Here is a 20,750-nt window from a genome sequence, read left to right as displayed (position 1 = left end):
TGTGTGTGTTTACTTAGGATCGTAAAATATCAGATAAGGAGAAACGGAGATATCACTACGTTGGTATCTCGTTCTAGTTTAGTTTTAAGATTTTCATTTATTGTAGTGATAGGAAATTTGAAAATAAATGGTCAGTATAAATCTAGCATCAGAGAAGTGCGTTTTAGATTCAGCTCAACATTTGGTCCTTCGTAAAATTGAGTTATCCCCCACCCGAGGTAAGAAGCTCAATGGAACTAGGCCTATAAAGCAATTTAATAAAAATTGTTTAACACCCACTGAAAAATTAAATTCTGTGAAGAAGCGTCCTCGTGGCTTTAAACAACGAGAAGAAAAATAATAATAGAAATCACAATCCACTAAAAAGTGGAAATACAGTGAAGAAGCGTTCTCGTGGCTTTAGACAACGAGAAGAAAAAAAAAAAACACATAATAAAAATATCAGAAAAATAAACAAACAAAACTACAAATAAAGTAAAATGGTTCGTCAGCAGTTATACAAGCGTCAAAATGAGATTGGTGAATATATCATCAATTTGAAGCAAAGCTGCCTTAAGGAAACCGCAAGAAGTGTGGCTAAGGAAACCTGCAAAGCCCAGTTGGGGCAAGTTTGGCAGGAATTCAAAAATAACCACACGAAGTTAACCGAATTGGGTATCACCGAGGAACCGTACTTTAAAAACAAGTATTATGAGAAGGTGAACTCATTGGTGGAGGAAATCTGTGCAGCCCTAGAGACGAACGAGGATGCAGCCAGCCAATTGGAAACTGGAAAAACTGAATCGTCGGGGTTGAAATTACAACAAATCCAACCGCAGGAAAATGGGGAGTCCAAAAATGAGAAGGAAAGAATAGCGGGAAAAAGGAAGGAAAGAATAAGAAAACTTATTCGAAAGTTAGTAGGAGAACTACTAGAGTTGGAACAACTCAATATTAAAGTCTTGCTGGAAGAAGCAAAAAGATCATGGGAAACACAGATGAATCAAATTAATGATCTATTATGGGAACTCACTATCAACCATGAGGGGTCTTACGAAGACATCACTAAAGAAGTTGATGAAGTAGAAAACCTCTACAAAAGAAGTAAAACAACGCTGATCTTAAGATTGGACAAATGTAAGGAGGAGAGATGTCCTATAAAACTAGCGGAGATAAAAATACCGGACTTCTACGGTAACGTGGAAGAATGGCCATCTTTCCATGATTTATACAAGAAGCTCGTACATGATGCCGAGAGCTTATCGGACGTTGAGAAAATGTTTTATCTAAAAGCTCATATTAAAGGAGAAGCGTCAAAAGTAATTAAACATTTACCGGCAGATGGAAGCAATTACCAGCCAGCGTGGGAGATACTAAATCAACGCTTTGGAAATAAAAGAATTTTGTTTCAAACGATACTAGACCGATTGTTAGATCAACCCCATGTGTGTAGTGAGAACGCTAAACAAGTAAAAGGATTACTTGATACAACAATTGAATGCGTCCAAGGGTTAAAAGCAATGAAATGCAACATCGAGGATGCTGTAATGGCGCGTGTAATCATCCGTAAGCTAGACAAAGAAGGTTTATTATTATACGAGCAGCATACAAAGAAATCGAAAGAAATTCAGGAGCTTAAAGATGTTTTGGAGTTCTTGGAGGAACGATATCAAAATTTGGAGGCAGCAGGTACAAAGAAGTACAGCAGCAATTACAATCATCGGCAACAGCAGCCTATGAAAAGTACGACACTCTATACGGATAAAAGTGCGTGTCTATACTGTAGAAAACAAGGACACTTAACGGAAGAATGTCGAAGTCTGTTGAGATTGCCAGTGGCGGAACGAGTATCATGGGTTAAAACAAAAAATATATGCCATAGATGCTTGAACCACAATCAGAATGCAAGATGCGATAGTACCATCAAATGTGGAACCTGTGGGTTTAAACATCATTCGGTACTCCATCTAACTAAGACATCCACTACATGTGTTGCTAACGGGACAAGGAGTGTCCTACTGGCAACGGCTCAGGTGCAGGTCAAGAATATACATGGAGAGATGGTTACCTTGAAAGCTTTGGTGGACCAAGGATCACAGTCAACGTTTTTAAGGGAAGAAGCAGCACAGATACTTCAAATCCCTCGAGAAAAGGCCAATATGGAATTGCATGGACTAGGTGACAATTTGGTGGGAGTTGCAAAATCAAAAGTAAAAGTTAGGATCCATCCGAGATTTCCCAGCAACTATTCACTCGATGTCGAAGCTCTTATTTTACCAGCGTTAGCTTCCGTCCATTTGGATTCTTCGTTAGTACACAACCAGGGTGTATGGAAAAACTTTCAATTGGCTGATCCAAACTACTACAAGAACGAGAGGATAGATATGGTGCTTGGCGGAGATGTGTATGTGGACATACTAAAGAACGGAATACATAAGAAGCATGGAATGTTGGGGCAACATACCAAGCTGGGATTAATGTTGTCCGGCCCATTAACGATTCGAGTCCCAGTAGCGAAAAAAGGTGTCAATGTCACTACAGAGATTGAAAGATTTTGGGAAACTGAAGAGTTGGATATGGACATGGTTACAAACGATGACGAAAAATGTTTGGATAATTATGCTGCTACAACGAAAAGAAATGAAGAAGGGCGGTTTATAGTTCAAATCCCCTTCAAAGAAGATAAAGAGCTGGGAACATCGTATAAACAGGCAGCAGCCAGACTCATTAGCCTGGAGAAAAAGCTCATCAAGGATAATGCTATGAAGCATGAATACTCAAGAATTATGGAGGAATATATTGCACTGGGGCACATGAAGCCAGTGAAACAGATTCATAGCGGTAAATATTATTTACCACATCAAGCGGTTGTTCGAGAGGACAGTCTGACTACGAAAGTCAGAGTGGTTTTCGACGGTTCCGCGAGTACAAATAATGGAAGAAGTCTGAACGACATAATGCATGTCGGGCCACGGTTGCAGAGAGACGTCTTCGACATACTACTCAACTTTCGTTTAAAAAGGTTCGTGATTTCTTCAGATGTTGAAAAAATGTACCGCCAAATAATGGTGGATGAGGAGAGCCAGCGGTATCAACATGTTCTGTGGCGGAAAGATAGGAATGAGGAAATCAAAGAATATCAGCTGACAACAGTGACATTCGGAACAGCAAGTGCCCCGTTCTTGGCCGTAAGAACCTTAATGCAGATTGCGAAAGAATGCGCGGATACGAAGGTGAAGCAAATAATTGAAGAAGATTTTTATATGGATGATCTTCTTACGGGGGCAGACACAATAGAAGAGTGTCTCCAGCTTCGATTCAAAATATCAAGGCACTTAGAGGGTTATGGATTCCATCTCAGAAAATGGTGTTCAAACAATGAACACATTGTGAAATCATCGAAAGAAGACAAGGAGAACGAAATAATAAACATCAATGAAACCACTAATGTAAAAACCCTGGGACTTCAGTGGAAACCGAAGGAAGACGAATTTCGATTTAAAATATCGGAATACCCAGCGGAGAGTACAACAAAGAGGCTGGCTTTATCATATCTAGCAAAAATATTTGATCCGCTTGGGTTGCTGACACCAGTCATAATAACGGCGAAGTTGTTTATTCAGAGTTTATGGTTGCTAGAGATGCAATGGGACCAGAAAATCGATGGAGATTTGGAGATCAGCTGGAAAGAATTCGTGACACGTATTTCGTCTCTACAAGACGTTAAGATACCTAGATGGCTAAACTCTTCATCCGAAAGTAAAATTAAAATTTTGGGATTTGCGGATGCATCAGAGAAGGCCTATGCAGCAGTGGTTTATATTAAAACCGATAAAGGAGTTTCCTTGATGGCTGCAAAAAGCAAAGTAAACCCGATTATGCCTGGAGTGACTCCACAATTACACTTGCTTGGATTGAAAATAACAAGAGCAAAGATAAATTTATAAGGTCACGAGTAACCGGCATAAAAAATTTGGTATCTCAGGCGCAGTGGCGGTATGTAAAGTCAAAAGAGAATCCAGCAGACTTGGGGTCAAGAGGCGTGTCCCCAGATAAACTTGTAGACTCAAAGCTATGGTGGGAAGGTCCCCAGTGGCTGCTGTTGCCGGAGGCGGAATGGTCTCTAACCCCTCCAGAATTGAAGACATGCGCTTCCACGGCTTCCAAGGAAGCACCTACCTTATTGAACGATTTGATAGAAAGGTATTCATCATATGGAAGACTTCTAAGAGTTTACTCTTACATCTTGCGGTTTGTTGAAAAACTGAAGGGAACCCGATCCTTCCCGTCATATCTAACGAGAGAGGAGTTGTTAAAGGCGGAGAAATACATCGTTAAAGGTCATCAGAAGATAGAATGGCCAAGTGAGGTACAAAAACTAAGAGATAACAGACAGATGGATCATCGACACAAGCTGGCTAATTTGCACCCGTACCTAGACGAAGAGGGGGTTTTAAGAGTTGGAGGTCGACTTCAGTACTCTGATTTGCAGCTAGATCAAAAACATCCTATGATCATTCGAAAATCACGGCTGGCCTATTTAATTATACGAGACACCCATTACAAGACGATGCACGGAGGAAATCGCCTAGTAGAATGTACCGTGAGACGAAAATTCTGGATAATTAATGTGAAAAACTGTATAAAAAAGGTTATACGAAGCTGTCCGGTGTGCATCCGTTATAGGCAACAAAACACGCAGCAACTAATGGGAATTCTTCCAGACTATCGTGTCAAAGTTTCATTTCCATTTTATCACTGCGGAGTCGATTATGCAGGACCGGTTTCGATGAAGTTTTCAAGTGGTAGAGGACAAAGGTCATTTAAAGGATACATAGCTGTGTTTATTTGTATGACCACAAGAGCGATTCATTTGGAGGCGGTCAGTGGCCTTACTACCGATGCATTCATGGCAGCCCTTAAACGGTTTTTTGCAAGAAGAGGAAAAAGTGCACATATATATTCGGATAATGGCACTAATTTCGTTGGAGCAGCCGGTCGTCTGGAAAAGGAGTTTCAGAAAGTCGTTAGGCAGAACGCTGATCTAGCAGAAGTTTTAGAAAACCACTTAGTTAAGTGGCATTTTATCCCGCCAGCAAGTCCTCACTTCGGAGGTTTGTGGGAGGCTGCGGTCAAATCGATGAAATATCATTTAAAAAGGATTATTGGAGAAACCAAAATGACGTATGAGGAGATGAGCACACTTTTAGCTCAGATAGAGGCGATATTAAATTCAAGGCCTATGTGTAGCATGAGTGAAGCGGACGAAGGTTTGGAGGTACTTACCCCTGGTCATTTTTTGGTTGGACGGCCATTGATAGAGGTGCCAGAGTCAATCAACGATAGTGCTATTGGTTGTCTGGATAGATGGAAGCTGGTGCAAAGAATGAAGAAGGATTTCTGGAGCAGCTGGAGCAATGATTATTTGGTCACATTGCAACAAAGATATAAGTGGAAGACAAGTAGGAAAAATCTTCAGGAAGGCCAGGTGGTAATTATAAAAAATGAGGAAACGCACCCAGCGAGATGGCCTTTGGCAAGGATTACCCAGGTTCACCCTGGTAAAGATAGCTTGGTGCGAGCGGTGACGGTAAAGACAGCTTCAAATATAATGAAGAGACCTGTAAATAAGATATGTCCTTTGGAGAACGTGTCGTCTGTCCAGGACAATCGGGATGTGACTCATGTAAACTACACCAGAGTCGAGAAGAAGGTACGATGGAAAATGTCGCACATTTGGGCTCTACTTTTAATCTATATTGGCTGCATTAGATCGGATCCTATACAAATTGGAGCTTCGTTGAAAGAAATTAAAGAATCTGCCATAATTTACCTGGACCACGTCGGATCGGTGGATGTTGTCTCATCAAAATGGAATCTACTTGTTTATTATGACATGGAGCCATTTTTTGGGGTGATTGAGAAGGCAAATCCTTTGGTGAAAGATATGAGGATGACTTGTGGGAAGCTGCAAACATTCGAACCACAATGTAATTATATATTGAATACAATAGAACGCCAGCTACTGAACATGGAACAAACGAACAAGTATCTCTTTCCTCTAATAACCAAGAGGTCGAAACGCGCGACACTGGAGTTCATCGGATCTCTTCAACACATTCTTTTCGGGACTATGGATGCAGAGGATAGAAAGGCAATGGAGCTAAACATGAAAAATCTATTAGATAACCAGTATAACCTGAAGTTTCTGGTGAAGCAGCAAACATCAGTGGTGGAGTCAACAATTAACATTCTTCGCAGGACTACAGATGAAGTTAATCAGAACTTCAAAAGTATAGTAGACCGGGTAGACAATATCACGGAAACAGTGAAAGAAGAATACTTTGTATACCGTGAATCAACTAAGTTCTTTATGGTCGTTAAGGAACTTCAAATTATAGTAGAAGAGAACGAAAGGGTTCAACTGCAAATGCTGGCGTTGTTAATTGATATTAATCATGGGAAATTAAACCCGTCCTTGATTACGCCTATACAACTGTAAGAGGAGATAAATAATATTCGGGAATATATTCCAGACCACTTGAAGCTACCAGGAACAGCAGAGAATCAGCTACGCAGCATATATAAATTGCTAAAGGCTAAGGCATCGGTCATAGAGAATCGCTTAGTGGTGTCCGTCTGGATTCCTCTGTTTAGTGACCAGGTGTCTCAACTTCATGAGATGATTGGCGTGCCGTTTGAGAGACTAGGAAGAAGATTGATACCAGTCCTTCGGAGTGATTACATCATTTATAATTTTAAAATGGACGCTTATCACCTGTTCTCGGAGTCTGAATTAAACAATTGCCAAACCTTTGGCGATGAAGAGTACGTCTGCGATGGAGGGTGGCCCTGGATAGATGCTAACGATCAATCTTGTGAGACATCTCCTCTAAAACCTCGCATCAAACCAAGCTGCAAGTTTGATGACTTTGCTGCGGATTCATTTTGGAAGAAATTGGCGCTAGTAAACAGCTGGATGTTTAAAGTTTTCAACCAGACAACGGGACATATTCAATGCTCGAGCCGCTCACAACGAATAATAGAGTTACCCCTGCAAGGCGTCTTGGAAGTGGAACCTGGCTGCACCGTTAGAACCCTAGGAACAACAATCACTGCGCCGTTAAGCCTCCAGTCTAGTCGAGATGTAGAAGATAGAGTGAATTTCACAGCAGACTTAGCTCAGATTGAAGAATTTAACATGCTTCCTTTGGGACCAATGATTATCAATCACACCCGCCAAGTTGATGAAGTGATGACGAAGCTTAGAGATGTCCAGAAAACAAATGTCGATCTAAGGGGCTTGCAGTTTCATCATATGAGTGGTCATGCTGCTCTTATTTTAGTTATTCTCATAATAATAATATTAGCGATATGTTTTATTAAGAAGTTTATTCAAAGGCAAAATGTATCAGCTTTAAATTTTTAGATCTTTAGAACTTATGTAAAATAATATATCTAATATTACAGTCCACTATTACAAATTATCGAACGACAAATCAAAGATATAATTAGACAAAAATACAGTCAGTCCACTATGTAGACTTACGCGCCCGGCAGAATGTTCAAAATACATTTATTTTGAACATGAGAGATAACGCATTAGCATTTCATAGCCCACGCGTTGTTATCTTATAGAGTCTGTGTGCGGTTTAGGGTCTATTTGTACGATCGCCTATCTCATAAAACCAATACGCACAGCCGTATAAACCCTGCATGTGTACTTTTAAAAAGGGAATAGATAATGAGTCTAAGAAATGCATGTGTGTGTTTACTTAGGATCGTAAAATATCAGATAAGGAGAAACGGAGATATCACTGCGTTGGTATCTCGTTCTAGTTTAGTTTTAAGATTTTCATTTATTGTAGTGATAGGAAATTTGAAAATAAATGGTCAGTATAAATCTAGCATCAGAGAAGTGCGTTTTAGATTCAGCTCAACACTGCCATATAAACCGATCTAGGGTCTTGACTTTTTGAGTCTCTAGAGTGCGCAATTCTTATCCGATTGGGATGAAATTTAGCACGACGTGTTTCGATATTATATCCAACAACTGTGCCAAGTATGGTTCAAATCGGTTCATAACCTGATATAGCTGCCATATAAACCGATCTGGGGTCTTGACTTCTTGAGCCTCTAGAGTGCGCAATTCTTATCCGATTGGAATGAAATTTAGCACGACGTGTTTTGTTACGATATCCAACAACTGTGCCAAGTATGGTTCAAATCGGTCCATAACCTTATATAGCTGCCATATAAACCGATCTTGGGTCTAGACTTCTTGAGCCTCTAGAGTGCGCAATTCTTATCCGATTGGAATGAAATTTTGCACGACGTGTTTTGTTATGATATCCAACAACTGTGCCAAGTATGGTTCAAATCGGTTCATAACCTGAAATAGCTGCCATATAAACCGATCTTGGGTCTTGACTTCTTGAGCCTCTAGAAGGCGCAATTCTTATCCGATTTGAATGAAATTTTGCACGACGTGTTTTGTTATGATATCCAACAACTGTGCCAAGTATGGAAATTTTGAATGACGTGTTTTGTTACGATATCCAACAACTATGCCAAGTATGGTTCAAATCGGTGCATAACCTTATATAGCTGTCATATAAACCGATCTTGGGTCTTGATTTCTTGAGTCTCTAGAGCGCGCAATTCTTATCCGATTTGAATGAATTTTGACACGTAGTATTTTGTTATGATATCCAACAACTGTGCAAAGTATGGTTCAAAGCGGTTCATAACCTGATATAGCTGTCATATAAACAGATCTGGGGACTTGACTTCTTGAACTTCTAAAGGGCGCAATTCCTATCCGATTTGGCTGAAATTTCGCAAGACGTTTTTTATTGTTACTTTCAACCACTATGTCAAATAAAATACAAGTCGGTTCATAACCTGATATAGCTGCCATATGAACCGATCTGGGATCTTGACTTCTTGAGCTTCTAGAGGTCGCAATTATTATCCGATTTGCCTGAAATTTTGTACGACGGATTCTTTCATGACCATCAACATACGTGTTTATTATGGTCTGAATCGGTCCATAGCCCGATACAGCTCCCATATTAATCGATCTCTCTATTTTGCTTTTTGAGCTCACAAAGAGTGCAATTCTTATTCGAATTGGCTGACATTTTACACAGGTCTCCAACATATAATTTAATTGTGGTCCAAACCGGAGCAGATCTTGATATCGCTCTAATAGCAGAGCAAATCTTTTCTTATATCCTGTTTTGCCTAAGAAGAGATGCCGGGAAAAGAACTCGACAAATGCGATCCATGGTGGAGGGTATATAAGATTCGGCCCGGCCGAACTTAGCACGCTGTTACATGTTTTTCATAAGCAGGTTATATATATCTTGATATTGCCACCATATAGACCGATCGGCCGATTAAGGGTCTTAGGCCCATAAAAGCCACAGTGAGTTTTGTTAGGCCCTTCGACTCTTTCGCCAATTTAGCTTAAATCGGTCCAGATTTGGATATAGCTGCCATATATACCGATCCTCCGATTTAGAGTCTTGGGCCCATAAAAGCCACATTTATTATCCGATTTTGCTGAAATTTGGGACAGTGAGTTATGTTAGGTTTTCGACATTCTTCGTTAAGTTGGCCCAGATCGGTTCAGATTTTGATATAGCTGCCATATAGACCGATCCTCGGATTTAGAGTCTTAGGCCCATAAAAGCCACATTTTTTATCCGATTTTGATGAAATTTGGGACAGCGAGTTGTTTTAGGCCCTTCGACATATTTCTGTAATTTGGCCTAGATCGGTACAAATTTGGTTATAGCTGCCATATAGACCGATCGTCCAATTTAGGGTCTTAGGCCCATAAAACCAACATTTATTATCCGATTTTGATGAAATTTGGGACAGCGAGTTGTGTTAGGCCCTTCGACATATTTCTGCAATTTGGCCTAGATCAGTACCAATTTGGATATAGCTGCCATATAGACCGATCCTCCGATTTAGTCTTAGGTCCATAAAAGCCACATTTATTATCCGATTTTGCTGATATTTTGGGACAGTGAGTTGTCTTAGGCCCTTCGATATATTTCTTCAATTTTGTCCTGATCGGTTCAGATTTGGATGTAGCTACCATATAGACCGATTTCTCGATTTAAGGTTTTGGGCCCATAAAAGGCGCATTTATCGTCCGATGTCGCCGAAATTTGGAAAAGTGAGTTAAGTTAAGCCCCTTGATATACTTCTGCAATATGGCACAGATCGGTTCAGATTTGGATACAGCTGTCATATAGACCGATCTCTCGGTTTTAGGTTTTGGGGCCATAAAAAGCGCATTTATTGTCCGATGTCGCCGAAATTTGGGACAGTGAGTTGTGTTAGGCTCTTCGACGTCCTTCTTCAATTTGGCCCAAATCGTTCTAGATTTGGCTATAGCTGCCATGTAGAACGATATCTCGATTTAAAGTCTTAGCCCCATAAAAGGCGCATTTATAATCCGGTTTCACTGAAATTTGACACAGTGACTTATGTTAGGCTTTTCGATGGTTCAGATCGATTTATTTTAAGATGTAGCTACTGTACTTATTAATATTTGATCCAAATCGAAACATATTTCGATATAACTGCTATGGGACATAAGGTATGCAATTTCATCGGATTTTGATTAAAGGCGGTTTACATATATAACCGTGGTGGTGGGTACCCAAAGTTCGGCCCGGCTGAACTTAACGCCTTTTTACTTGTTTTTTACAACTTTCGACGTGGATTTACTCAACAACAGTGCATCGATGAACTAAATTCAATTCTTAGCAATGAAGCTCCATCAAGGGCCAGTGTTTATCGATGGTATGGTGAATTCAACCGAGTTCGTAGTTTAGTCCAAGACGAATTTCGTGAAGGTCGTCCAGAATCAGTTGTTGTTCCAAAAGCCATTGATGCTGTGCGCCAACTGATATTGCAAGATGGTCATGTGAACTATCGTGAGATTGAGACAACCTTAGACATTTGTGGGGCCAGCATACATTCAAATTGGCCCTGATCGGTTCTCCTGGTTTCTCGGTTTTAGGTTTTGGGGCCATAAAAGGCGCAATTATTGTCCGATACATATGTCAAAAAAAATTTGTTCGCGTTGGATTCCACACAATTTGTCAATCGTCGATTTGTTAAAAAAAAATGGCTCGTGTCGATTGGTCGAAAGAAATGCTCCAAAAATACGATAACGGTGCTTTGAAACACGCCTATGACATCGTGACAGGTCTATGACATCGTGGATTTATGCGTATGAGCCCAAAACTAAATAGCAGTCAACTGTATAGGTGTTTCAAGATGAGCCAACTCCGACAAAAGTTGCTCGCGCACAAAGCACTTCCAAGCAAATGCTCGCCTGTTTTTTGGAAAAACTGGACATGTCGCAATCGTACCACTGAAACAACGCAGAACAGTCTATTCTGAGTGGTACATAACCATATGTTTGCCAGTTGTCTTTCAAGAAAGCAGGAAAACCAATCGCCGAAGACGGATCACTCATCACCACGACAATGCGGGCTCTCAACTGCATTTTGAGCACTCAAAACATCGATTTGAGGAGTCATCTGCCGTATAGTACTGACTTGGCACCCAGTAATTTCTTTTTATTCCCATACGTAAAAATAAAATGTGGGGTTCAACGTTTTTCGACACCTAAAGAAGCGGTTGATGCGTTCCGAATGCATGTTTTGGAGATACCTCAATCAGAGTGGCAAAAGTGCTTCGACAATTGATTCAAACGCAGGCAAAAATGTATAGATCTTAATGGGGAATAATTTGAAAAACAATAAAGCGATTTTCGATGATACACATTTGTTTTTGTTCTCTAATTCTGAAATATTAAAGGCAACTCTCGTTTTATTTTACCCCTTTTATGTCCTATGGTGGTGGACATAAAAGCATATTTAGACTGTAAACCATTTTAAGTTTTTTTTTTTAATTTTTTTGGTGATAAACTCCAAATAAATTAAATTAATGAAACATAACCCAAAGAAACAAAGCGGGGACTAATGGAGGAATAAGAAGTATAAAAAACAACAGCATTAAGTTTTTATACATACACCAAATTCCAACACCTATACACGCTGTGATGCTCTTACCAGCAATAATGTCTTTAGAACAATATATAGACGAAAATTCTATAAAAATTATACACTCTGTTGCACATGCCACAATTCCCACAAAAATCACACTCATGAAGAAAATAAAAACGATGGAGAAAAAGCAAAAACTTTAGCTTTGTTCAAAAGAAAAAATAAGCACAACAAAAAAACCTACGATGAGTCTATGGCCAGGATATCACACAAACACTTCTTAAAAGGAAATGTGTGTATGTATGTATGTGTGCTGCCTAGATTTGTTGGTGTAAAAGTTTTTTGTTTTTCATATATAAAACAAACTAAACAATTCTATATATTACACTTAATTTACACATACAAAAGCATTTACAAAACTCGCAAACACTTTTGTTGTTACATAGCGGATGTTATAGTGTATGTGTATGTGTGCAAGATTGAGGGAAGGGAAATAGTAAAACTTTAATAAAAGTATGACATCATATTTATAGCAGCTGTGTTAATGGCCACCTTGCTGATGACCTACACAATGAAGAAAAGAGAAAAGCCAATTGAGGGTAAAAATGAGTGGCTTTTGGTCGGGGCTTTTGGTACGTAGTTAAAAATGGCAATATCTGAAATCTTCTTTTTTCGTTGAGGCAGAGTAATGTTTTCAAATTTTCAAAGAATAAAAAACTGAACCCTCCGGTGAAGTTAGAGTACTTATACTTCAAGGAGGTGGGAGGGCACCATAGCGCAGAGGTCAGCATGTCCGCCTGTGACGCTAAACTCCCGGATTCGAAATTTTTAGCGATGGTTAACCCCGCTTAATGCTGGCGACATTTGGGAGGTACTATGCCATGTTACAACTTCTCCTCAAACAGGTCTAGCACTGCGACATGCCGTTAGGACTCGGCTATAAAAAGGAGGTCCCTTATTATGGAGCTTAAATTTTTAATTGGACAGCACTCTGCAATTTGCGAGAAGTTTGGCCCCAGTTTGGAATGCTCATTGGCAAATTTGCATTTGCATACTTCAAAACGGCATCAGCTTCCCCCTTACAACAAACAAGTAATAGCGTGCTAAGTTCGGCCGGGCCGAATCGTGGGTACCCACCACCATGGTTGTTGAGAGTGATAATAGAACACTTTATGCAAAATTTCAGCCAAATTGGACAAAAATTGCAACTTCCAGAGACTCAAGAAGTCAAACCGGAAGACCGGTTTATATGGGAGCTATATCAGGGTCTTCACCGATTTAGACCATACTTGACACAGTTGTTGAAAATCATAACAGAACACCATGTACAAAATTTCAGATAAATCGGATGGGTTTATATGGCACAGTTATTGGAAGTCTTAACAGAATACTATGTGCAAAATTTGAGCCAAATCGGATGACAATTGAGGCTTCAAGGTGTTCAAGAAGTCAAATCGAGAGATCGGTTTATATGGGAGTTATATCAGGTTCTTAACCGATTTGGACTGTACTTGACACAATTGTTGGAAGTCATAACGGAACACTACATGCAAAACTTCAGCCAAATCGGATGAAAATTGCACCTTCCAGGGGCTCAAGAAGTTAAATCGGGAGATCGTTTTATATGGGAGCTATATCTAAATCTGAACCGATATGGCCCATTTCCAATCCTCAACAACCTACATCAATATTAAGTATCTGTGCAAAATTTTAAGTGGCTGGCTTTATGCCTTCGATCTCTATCGTGTTTTCGACAGACGTACGGACGGGCATGGCTAGATCGACTTAGAACGTCGAAGTCTTAGACTAGTATAGACTAGGTTACCCCCATCCTATGGTGGTGGGTATAAAAATGCTAGATATACTAGATGGGTTTACTGATATAAAAAATTTTTGTAAAGTCCAAAAATCGTCTAATATAGGAACCATATCAAGTTGTTTACTGATTCAAACTATAATTGATGTAGATATTGAAGTCATACCGGAACTCAACACGCCAAACTATACTTCTCAAGGGTATTGAAAATATTTACGGAAGTCATCGTGCGAATTTTAGCCATATGGAATAAGAATTGCGCTCACCAAGCGTTCAAGAAGACAAATCGAGAGATCATATTATATGGAAGCTATTTCTAAATATGCACCGATTTCGACAGACAAGCGCAAAAGGCTTAATCAACTATAAATGCCATGCCGATCATGAATGTATGTACTTCATAAGACCTTAAACCAAAATTACGAGGTGCTGCAAAAGAAATTGAAAAATAAGTATAACCCGATCCTGGAAAAAAACTGAATAAGTTTCTGGCCTAGACAACACCAAGTGTTGTCAGGTGCAATCTCACATTTCCATTGGAAAGTTTGATATTTTCTAGCATAACCATACTCACAACACACAGTGAAAAAAATCGAAAACAAAACAGGTCAAAAAGCGCTAAGTTCGGCCATGCCGAACTTTGGATACCCACCACCTCGGGTATACGTGTAAACCTCCTTTCGTCATGATCCGTTGAAAATGCATAATTTATGCAATCAAAATATGGTCCGATTTGGACTAAATTCGGCACGGACATTGGTTGATCTAATAAATACATGTCATTGTTAAATTTTGTAGAACAAAATATTGGTCTTTTTGGCAGCTATATAGAAATACAGACCGAGCTGAACTATATAGGGCAACGATGTCGAAAAGCCAAACAAAAGTCACTGTGCCAAATTTCAGCCAAATCGGATAATTAATACGTATTTTATGGGCAAGACTTTAAATCGAGAGATCGGTCTAAATGGCAGCTATATTTAAACTGAACCGATCTGGGCGAAATTAAACAAGGATCGAGGGGCCCTAAATAACTTACTGTCCCAAATTTTAGCGAAATCGGAAAAAAATTGACATTTTAAGGACCTAAGACCTTAAATCTAGAGATCGGTCTATTTGGCAGCTATATCCAAATCTGAACCAAACTGGGCCAAATAGCAGAAATATGTCAAAAGGCCTTACACAACTCACTGTCTAAAATTTCCGCGAAATCGGACAATAAATGCGTTTTATGGGCCCAAGACCTTAACTCGAGAGATTGGTCTATATGGCAGTTATATCCAAATCTGGACCGATCTAGGCCAAGTTGCAGATAGATTTCAAGAGGAAAAAAGGAGTCCCCTTATCATTGAGCTTAAACTTGAATCGGACTGCATTTATTGATTTGTGAGAAGTTTGCCCCTGTTCCTTAATGGAATGTTCATGGGCAAAATTTGCAATTTTTTAACACAACTCACTGTCCCAAATTTCGGCGCTATTGGATTATAGACGCGCCTTTTATGAGCCCAAAAACTTAAATCGTAAAGTCGGTCTATATGGCAGCTATATCCAAATCTGGACCGATCTGGGCCAAATTAAAGAAGGATGTTGGTTGGCCTACCACAACTCACTGTCCCCAATTTCAGCAAAATCGGATAATAAATGAGTCTTTTATGGGCATAAGACCTTAAATCGGCGGAGCGGCCTATATTGGGGCTATGTCAAGATTTAGTCCGATATAGCCCATCTTCGAACTTAACCTGCTTGTGGACAAATAAAGGAATCTGTGCAAAGTTTTAGCTCAATATCTCTATTTTTGAAGACTGTAGCGTGATTTCAACAAACAGACGGACGGACATGGCTAGATCGTCTTAGATTTTTACGACGATCAAGAATATATATCCTTTATAGGGTCGGAAATGGATATTTAGATGAGTTGCAAACGGAATGACAAAATGAATATACCCCCATCCTTCGGTGATGGGTATAAAAAAAAATTTTAAAAAACATGCCATATGAGAACGGATAGCGATAACTGTTTGAAATTTGAAATGGTAAGAGCTGATGCTGTTCAAACTTCACTTAAAATGCATCTTAAAAATGTCTTCTTTACAAAAAAGGAAGAACAAGTAAAAGCGAGTCTTAGTTCAGCCGGGCCTAATCTTATATACCCTTCACCATGGATCGCAGTTGTCAAGTTCTTTCCCCCGCATCAGAGGATAATGATAAGAAATGCGTCCTATACGGGCTCAAGAAGTAAAGTCAGGAGATGGTTTTATATGGGATCTATATCAGGTAATGGACCGATTCGATCAAATTTTGCACACATGTTGAAGGTCTTGGAGATGACGTGGTACGTTTAATAACGATGTTTTGGAAGTGTCTCAATCGGAGTGGAAAAGGGCTTCGACAATTGGGTTGAGCGCATGCAAAAGTGTACAAATCATGCTCGAGTATACTTTGAGAAACAATAAAACCACTTTTGATGATAAAAATTTGCATTTTCATTATTTATATTGCAGCCCTCGTATGGTCCAATGCAAAAAACCAAACACAAAATAAATTCATATCTAAATGTAATATGAAAATTCAAAATAAAATTTTATTCGGTTCTTTCCATCAAACAAGGACACGGAAACTATACACCAATGCATTAAAACTGTGCACGAAATACAGCTAAACGACTAGAAAGTGCTCAATATTTCTTTCAAACCTTTACATTTCCGCACAATAATTCAAGGGTTCTATGTACAGCATAGCTTAATGGAACCACATCGAAATGGAAAATGATATCAAAGTGGAGGCAAAAGATAGAAAAACTATAGAGAAAAGTAAGAAATGAAAAACGGTGGTCAATGGTTGCCACAACAGAACATTTCCGAGAACTGACCAGGTTATTTTTTAAGTAGCTTCCTCTGCTTCTCGAACTGTAAGCGGTAGATTAAAACTGAAAACTAAAAAAAAAAAAACACTCAGTCTCATACAAAATGGGTGATGCAATGGGTTGTTATAAAAATATGCTTTCCCATACATATGATTCGTAAGAACTTTCTATGTATGTGCTTATATATGCCCGCGTATATATGTATATGGAAAATGTTATAACTGGACAGCAAAACTTTTTTCCAGATATGAAGTATTCCATGTAGAAATTACTTTTAATTTAATTGGGTTTGAGCGAAAATTTCTCCTATTTGACGAACTAAGAACATTTTTACAAGCTCCTCGATCTTCTTCGCTCATTCTGCAATCTCTGACACCAAGATTCGAGATGTCTATCACCACATGATTTACTTCATACGAGTTCTTCGCTGGAGATTCTTCATTCATTCTAAAAACATGACTTAGCTACCACTACCGTTGTATTTTAGTACGTTTAACTAACGCTGCACAGTGGGCGAAAATCAAACTAGTAAAAAATAAGCCGTGTGAGAACAGCTTGAGATATCCCTTTGAAATTTGAAATGGTTAGAACTGACATGCTAACGATGTTGTGCGCAAAATTTCAATTCCCTATGTTTTCCGGGCGCGTTTTGGTAGGGCCCTTAATTTGGTCACCTCGGTATTTGGAAAAAATGTTTGGGCTGCCAAATCTAGATTTGAGGTTCGATTTTCAAAGTTCTATAATAGTTCTATATCCACTAGTTTCGGAAATACACGAATTAAAATTTTTGTTTGTTGGAATTTGCCCGAGATTGCAATTTGCGAAGGCATTTTTGGTTCGATTTGCATTTTTTTATACCCTCCACCATAGGATGGGGGTATACTAATTTCGTCATTCTGTTTGTAACTCCCCGAAATACTCCTCTCAGACCCAATAAAGTATATATTCTTGATCGTCATGACATTTTATGTCGGTCTAGCCATGTCCGTCCATCTGTCCGTCCTTCTGTCTGTCCGTCCGTCTGTTCGTCCGTCTGTCCGTCCGTCTCTCCGTCCGTCCGTCTGTCGAAAGCATGCTAACTTTCAAAGGAATGAAGCTAGCCGCCTGAAATTTTTCACAAATACTTCTTAGTAGTGTAGGTCGGTTGGGATTGTAAATAGGCCATATCGGTCCATGTTTTGATACAGCTGCCATATAAACCGATCTTGGGTCTTGACTTCTTGAGCCTCTAGAGGGCGCAATTCTTATCCGATTGGAATGAAATTTTGCACGTATTTTGTGTTTTGGTATCACTTTCAACAACTATCCTAAGTATGGTTCAAATCGGTCCATAACTCGATATAGCTGTCATATAATCCGATCTGGGGTCTTGACTTCTTAAGCCGTTAGAGGGCGCAAATGCTATCCGATTTCGCAGAAATTTTGCATGACGTATTTCGTTATGACTTTCAACAACTGTGCCAAGTATGGTTTAAATCGGTCCATAACCTGATATAGCTCCCATGTAAATCAGTCTCTCGATCATCCTTGTTCGCTTCCTAGAAGCTTTAATTTTTGCTGGTTTGGCAGAAGTTTGGTTTGTAGGATAAGATTATGTGCTTCAACTAAATTTAGTTTGTATAAATTTTGAGCAGAATCCATGGTGGTGGATTCCCAAGATTCAGCCCAGCCGAACTTAGCACACTATTACTTGTTTTATTTTGTTTTTTCTTTAAAACTTTCCTTTTCAAATAAACCTCTAGCATGGAATAGCTCATGCATGTATATAAGACCATTTCAGTGCACATGGCTTATGTGGCGTCCAAGATAAGGTAAAACTGAAATTATGAAGCTCCTCCATGATGACCAACAAGCAGGTCAATACTTTTGACCAGAGCTGAAAAAGGTCCTTGGTTGGACAAAAAAAAAACAACCTCAATAAAAATGTAGCTAAAAGAAAACTGAAAATCACCATGTTACAACAACAACAACAAAGATAGAACACATCGCAATTTGAGGTTGTCGAATGGACCACACAAAAAAGGACGAAGTAGCAGGAGGAGAAAAAATCAAAATGAAAGCACAATAAAAATAAGAGGAAAATAAAAACTCATACTCATGCAGATACCAACGCTACCACATGGCATATATAAATTTATTGTTTGTTATAAAAATAAGGTAGACCGGCGATAGTTACAGAAACTGTAGAAGATAAAACGTACAAAGCAACAAAATATCTAGAGATTTATATAAGGAAGCAAAGGGAACAGATAAAGCAAAAAAAAAGGTTTTACATACACACACACACTACTTACATCTCAATTGGTAGTGCAAAAAATCAACAACAACAAATGCTCAAAGTGCTTACGAGGAAACAAGGAAAATGAAATTAAATCAAATATTTTTATAACCAATAATGCATAGTGGTTTTTAGAAAATATTCGAAAGTAAAAAAAAGTTGAGTTGTAGATCCAAAAAAGAAAAAACCAGTGAAGGCGTGCTAATTTCGCCCGGGCCGAATCTTATATACCCTCCACCATGGATCGCATCTGTCGAGTTCTTTGCGCAGTATCTCTTTTTATGCAAACAAAGAATAATGAATATGGACGGAGGAGGACCTATATCAAGTTATAGTCCGATTCGGGGCTCAAGAAGCAAAATCGGGAGATTGGTTTATATCGGAACTGTGTCAAGCTATAGATCCATTCAGACCATATTGCACACGTATGTTGAAGGCCGTGGGAGAATCCTTTGTACAAAATTTGGCGCATACTTCGCAAAGTTATTGGAAGAAATATTAAAAAGACTATGTGCAAAGTTTCAGTCAAATTGGATGAGAATTGCGCCCTCTAGAGGCTCAAGAAGTCAAGAGCCAAGATCGGTTTCTATGGCAGCTATATCAGGTTATGGACCATACAATTTGGACCATACTTCGCACAATTGTTGGAATGATATCAAAACACTATGTGCAAAATTTCAATTAAATCGAATAAAAATTGCGCCTTCTAAAAGCTCAAGAAGTCAAGACCAAAGGTCGGTTTATATGGCAGCTATATCAGGTTATGGACCGACTTGGACCATACTTCGCACAGTTGTTGGAAGTGATATCAGAATACTATGTGCAAAATTTCAAATTTTCGATAAACAAATTATTTTGTGATATTTAGTCTGCCTTTTTCATTGAAAGTCACAACTTGCCCATTGTATGTAAAATTGGAAAGAAATTGTGCTCATTAAGATATTCAATCCGATATATTTCATTTTTTACAATTCTAATCATTGAGGTCTTGTGAACAAAAAACCTTTTCTTAGGCGTCTTTTCGAAGTCTGTACCATCGTCAATGTAAAACAATGTTACTTTGTCATTATTCACATAGCACCAGTCGAACACAATTGGATCTAGGGTGCGTATGAATAACGTCGTTGAGGCAAGAGAGTAACCATACGCACCACTGTACAGAATTTGTTGTAGCTGCCACGGCTGGTCGTATGTTCGATTTTCGCCGTTGAAAATGCACGTTTTTCGCGATTACTTTGTGAAACACTACACAAATAACAATGATGAAATAACAATTTTATTAAAATTTTAACATAAGTAATGAGGGAATCTCCTACTGAATGAAATTAGAAAGTTTATTTCCTTTAAAATATTTTGTCTAAAAATAGTAATCGGCGAAAAATATAGAGAAAAGCGAATATTAAATTGGAATCATAATTCCTTTTCGGATAATGATTACTTCTACGGGACAACGGCGGTTCATATGGTTGAGAACATCCTTATGAGAACATCGACAATAATTTTAGTAGAACATTGTTCTTCCATTATCAATGGCTATTAGCGTAAGAACGATTCAATAGAATTCCCTTTAAGTTTTGTTCTCATTCTGGAAAAGTTAAGTGTCTGATTAATGTAATGATACCGAAAGGAATTTAGCTGCAAAGCCCATGACTCTATACCACATGACCCCATGAAAGGTTAACTGAATGGTTATGGTGATAGTGGCAGATGGTGATTATGACTGAATCAGACTCACTTAGCCATTTTAGCCCGATGTGATACAACAGGCACAGAAGA

At 38.9% G+C, this 20,750-nt stretch overlaps 1 protein-coding gene across 1 annotated transcript; it reads left to right on the top strand.

Moving 5' to 3' along the window:
• Positions 1 to 479: 479 nt before the first annotated feature.
• Positions 480 to 6,481, top strand: LOC131996055 (uncharacterized). Its single transcript, XM_059365490.1, has 2 exons — positions 480 to 3,845; positions 3,908 to 6,481. The coding sequence occupies exons 1-2, from the start codon at positions 480 to 482 to the stop codon at positions 6,479 to 6,481; spliced, it is 5,940 nt and encodes a 1,979-aa protein (XP_059221473.1).
• The last annotated feature ends 14,269 nt before the right edge of the window (positions 6,482 to 20,750 follow it).

The sequence above is a fragment of the Stomoxys calcitrans genome, chromosome 3 (genome assembly GCF_963082655.1).
Source record: "Stomoxys calcitrans chromosome 3, idStoCalc2.1, whole genome shotgun sequence".
Classification (NCBI taxonomy): Eukaryota; Metazoa; Arthropoda; class Insecta; order Diptera; family Muscidae; genus Stomoxys; species Stomoxys calcitrans.
This window is presented reverse-complemented; position numbering and strand designations above follow the sequence as displayed.

Bases quoted from the DNA above. Each gene is read 5' to 3' on its own strand.
- LOC131996055 (XM_059365490.1), top strand. From the start codon at position 480: ATGGTTCGTCAGCAGTTATACAAGCGTCAAAATGAGATTGGTGAATAT. The intron at 3,846-3,907 runs GTAAACCCGATT...GAAAATAACAAG, and splicing joins TGATGGCTGCAAAAAGCAAA to AGCAAAGATAAATTTATAAG.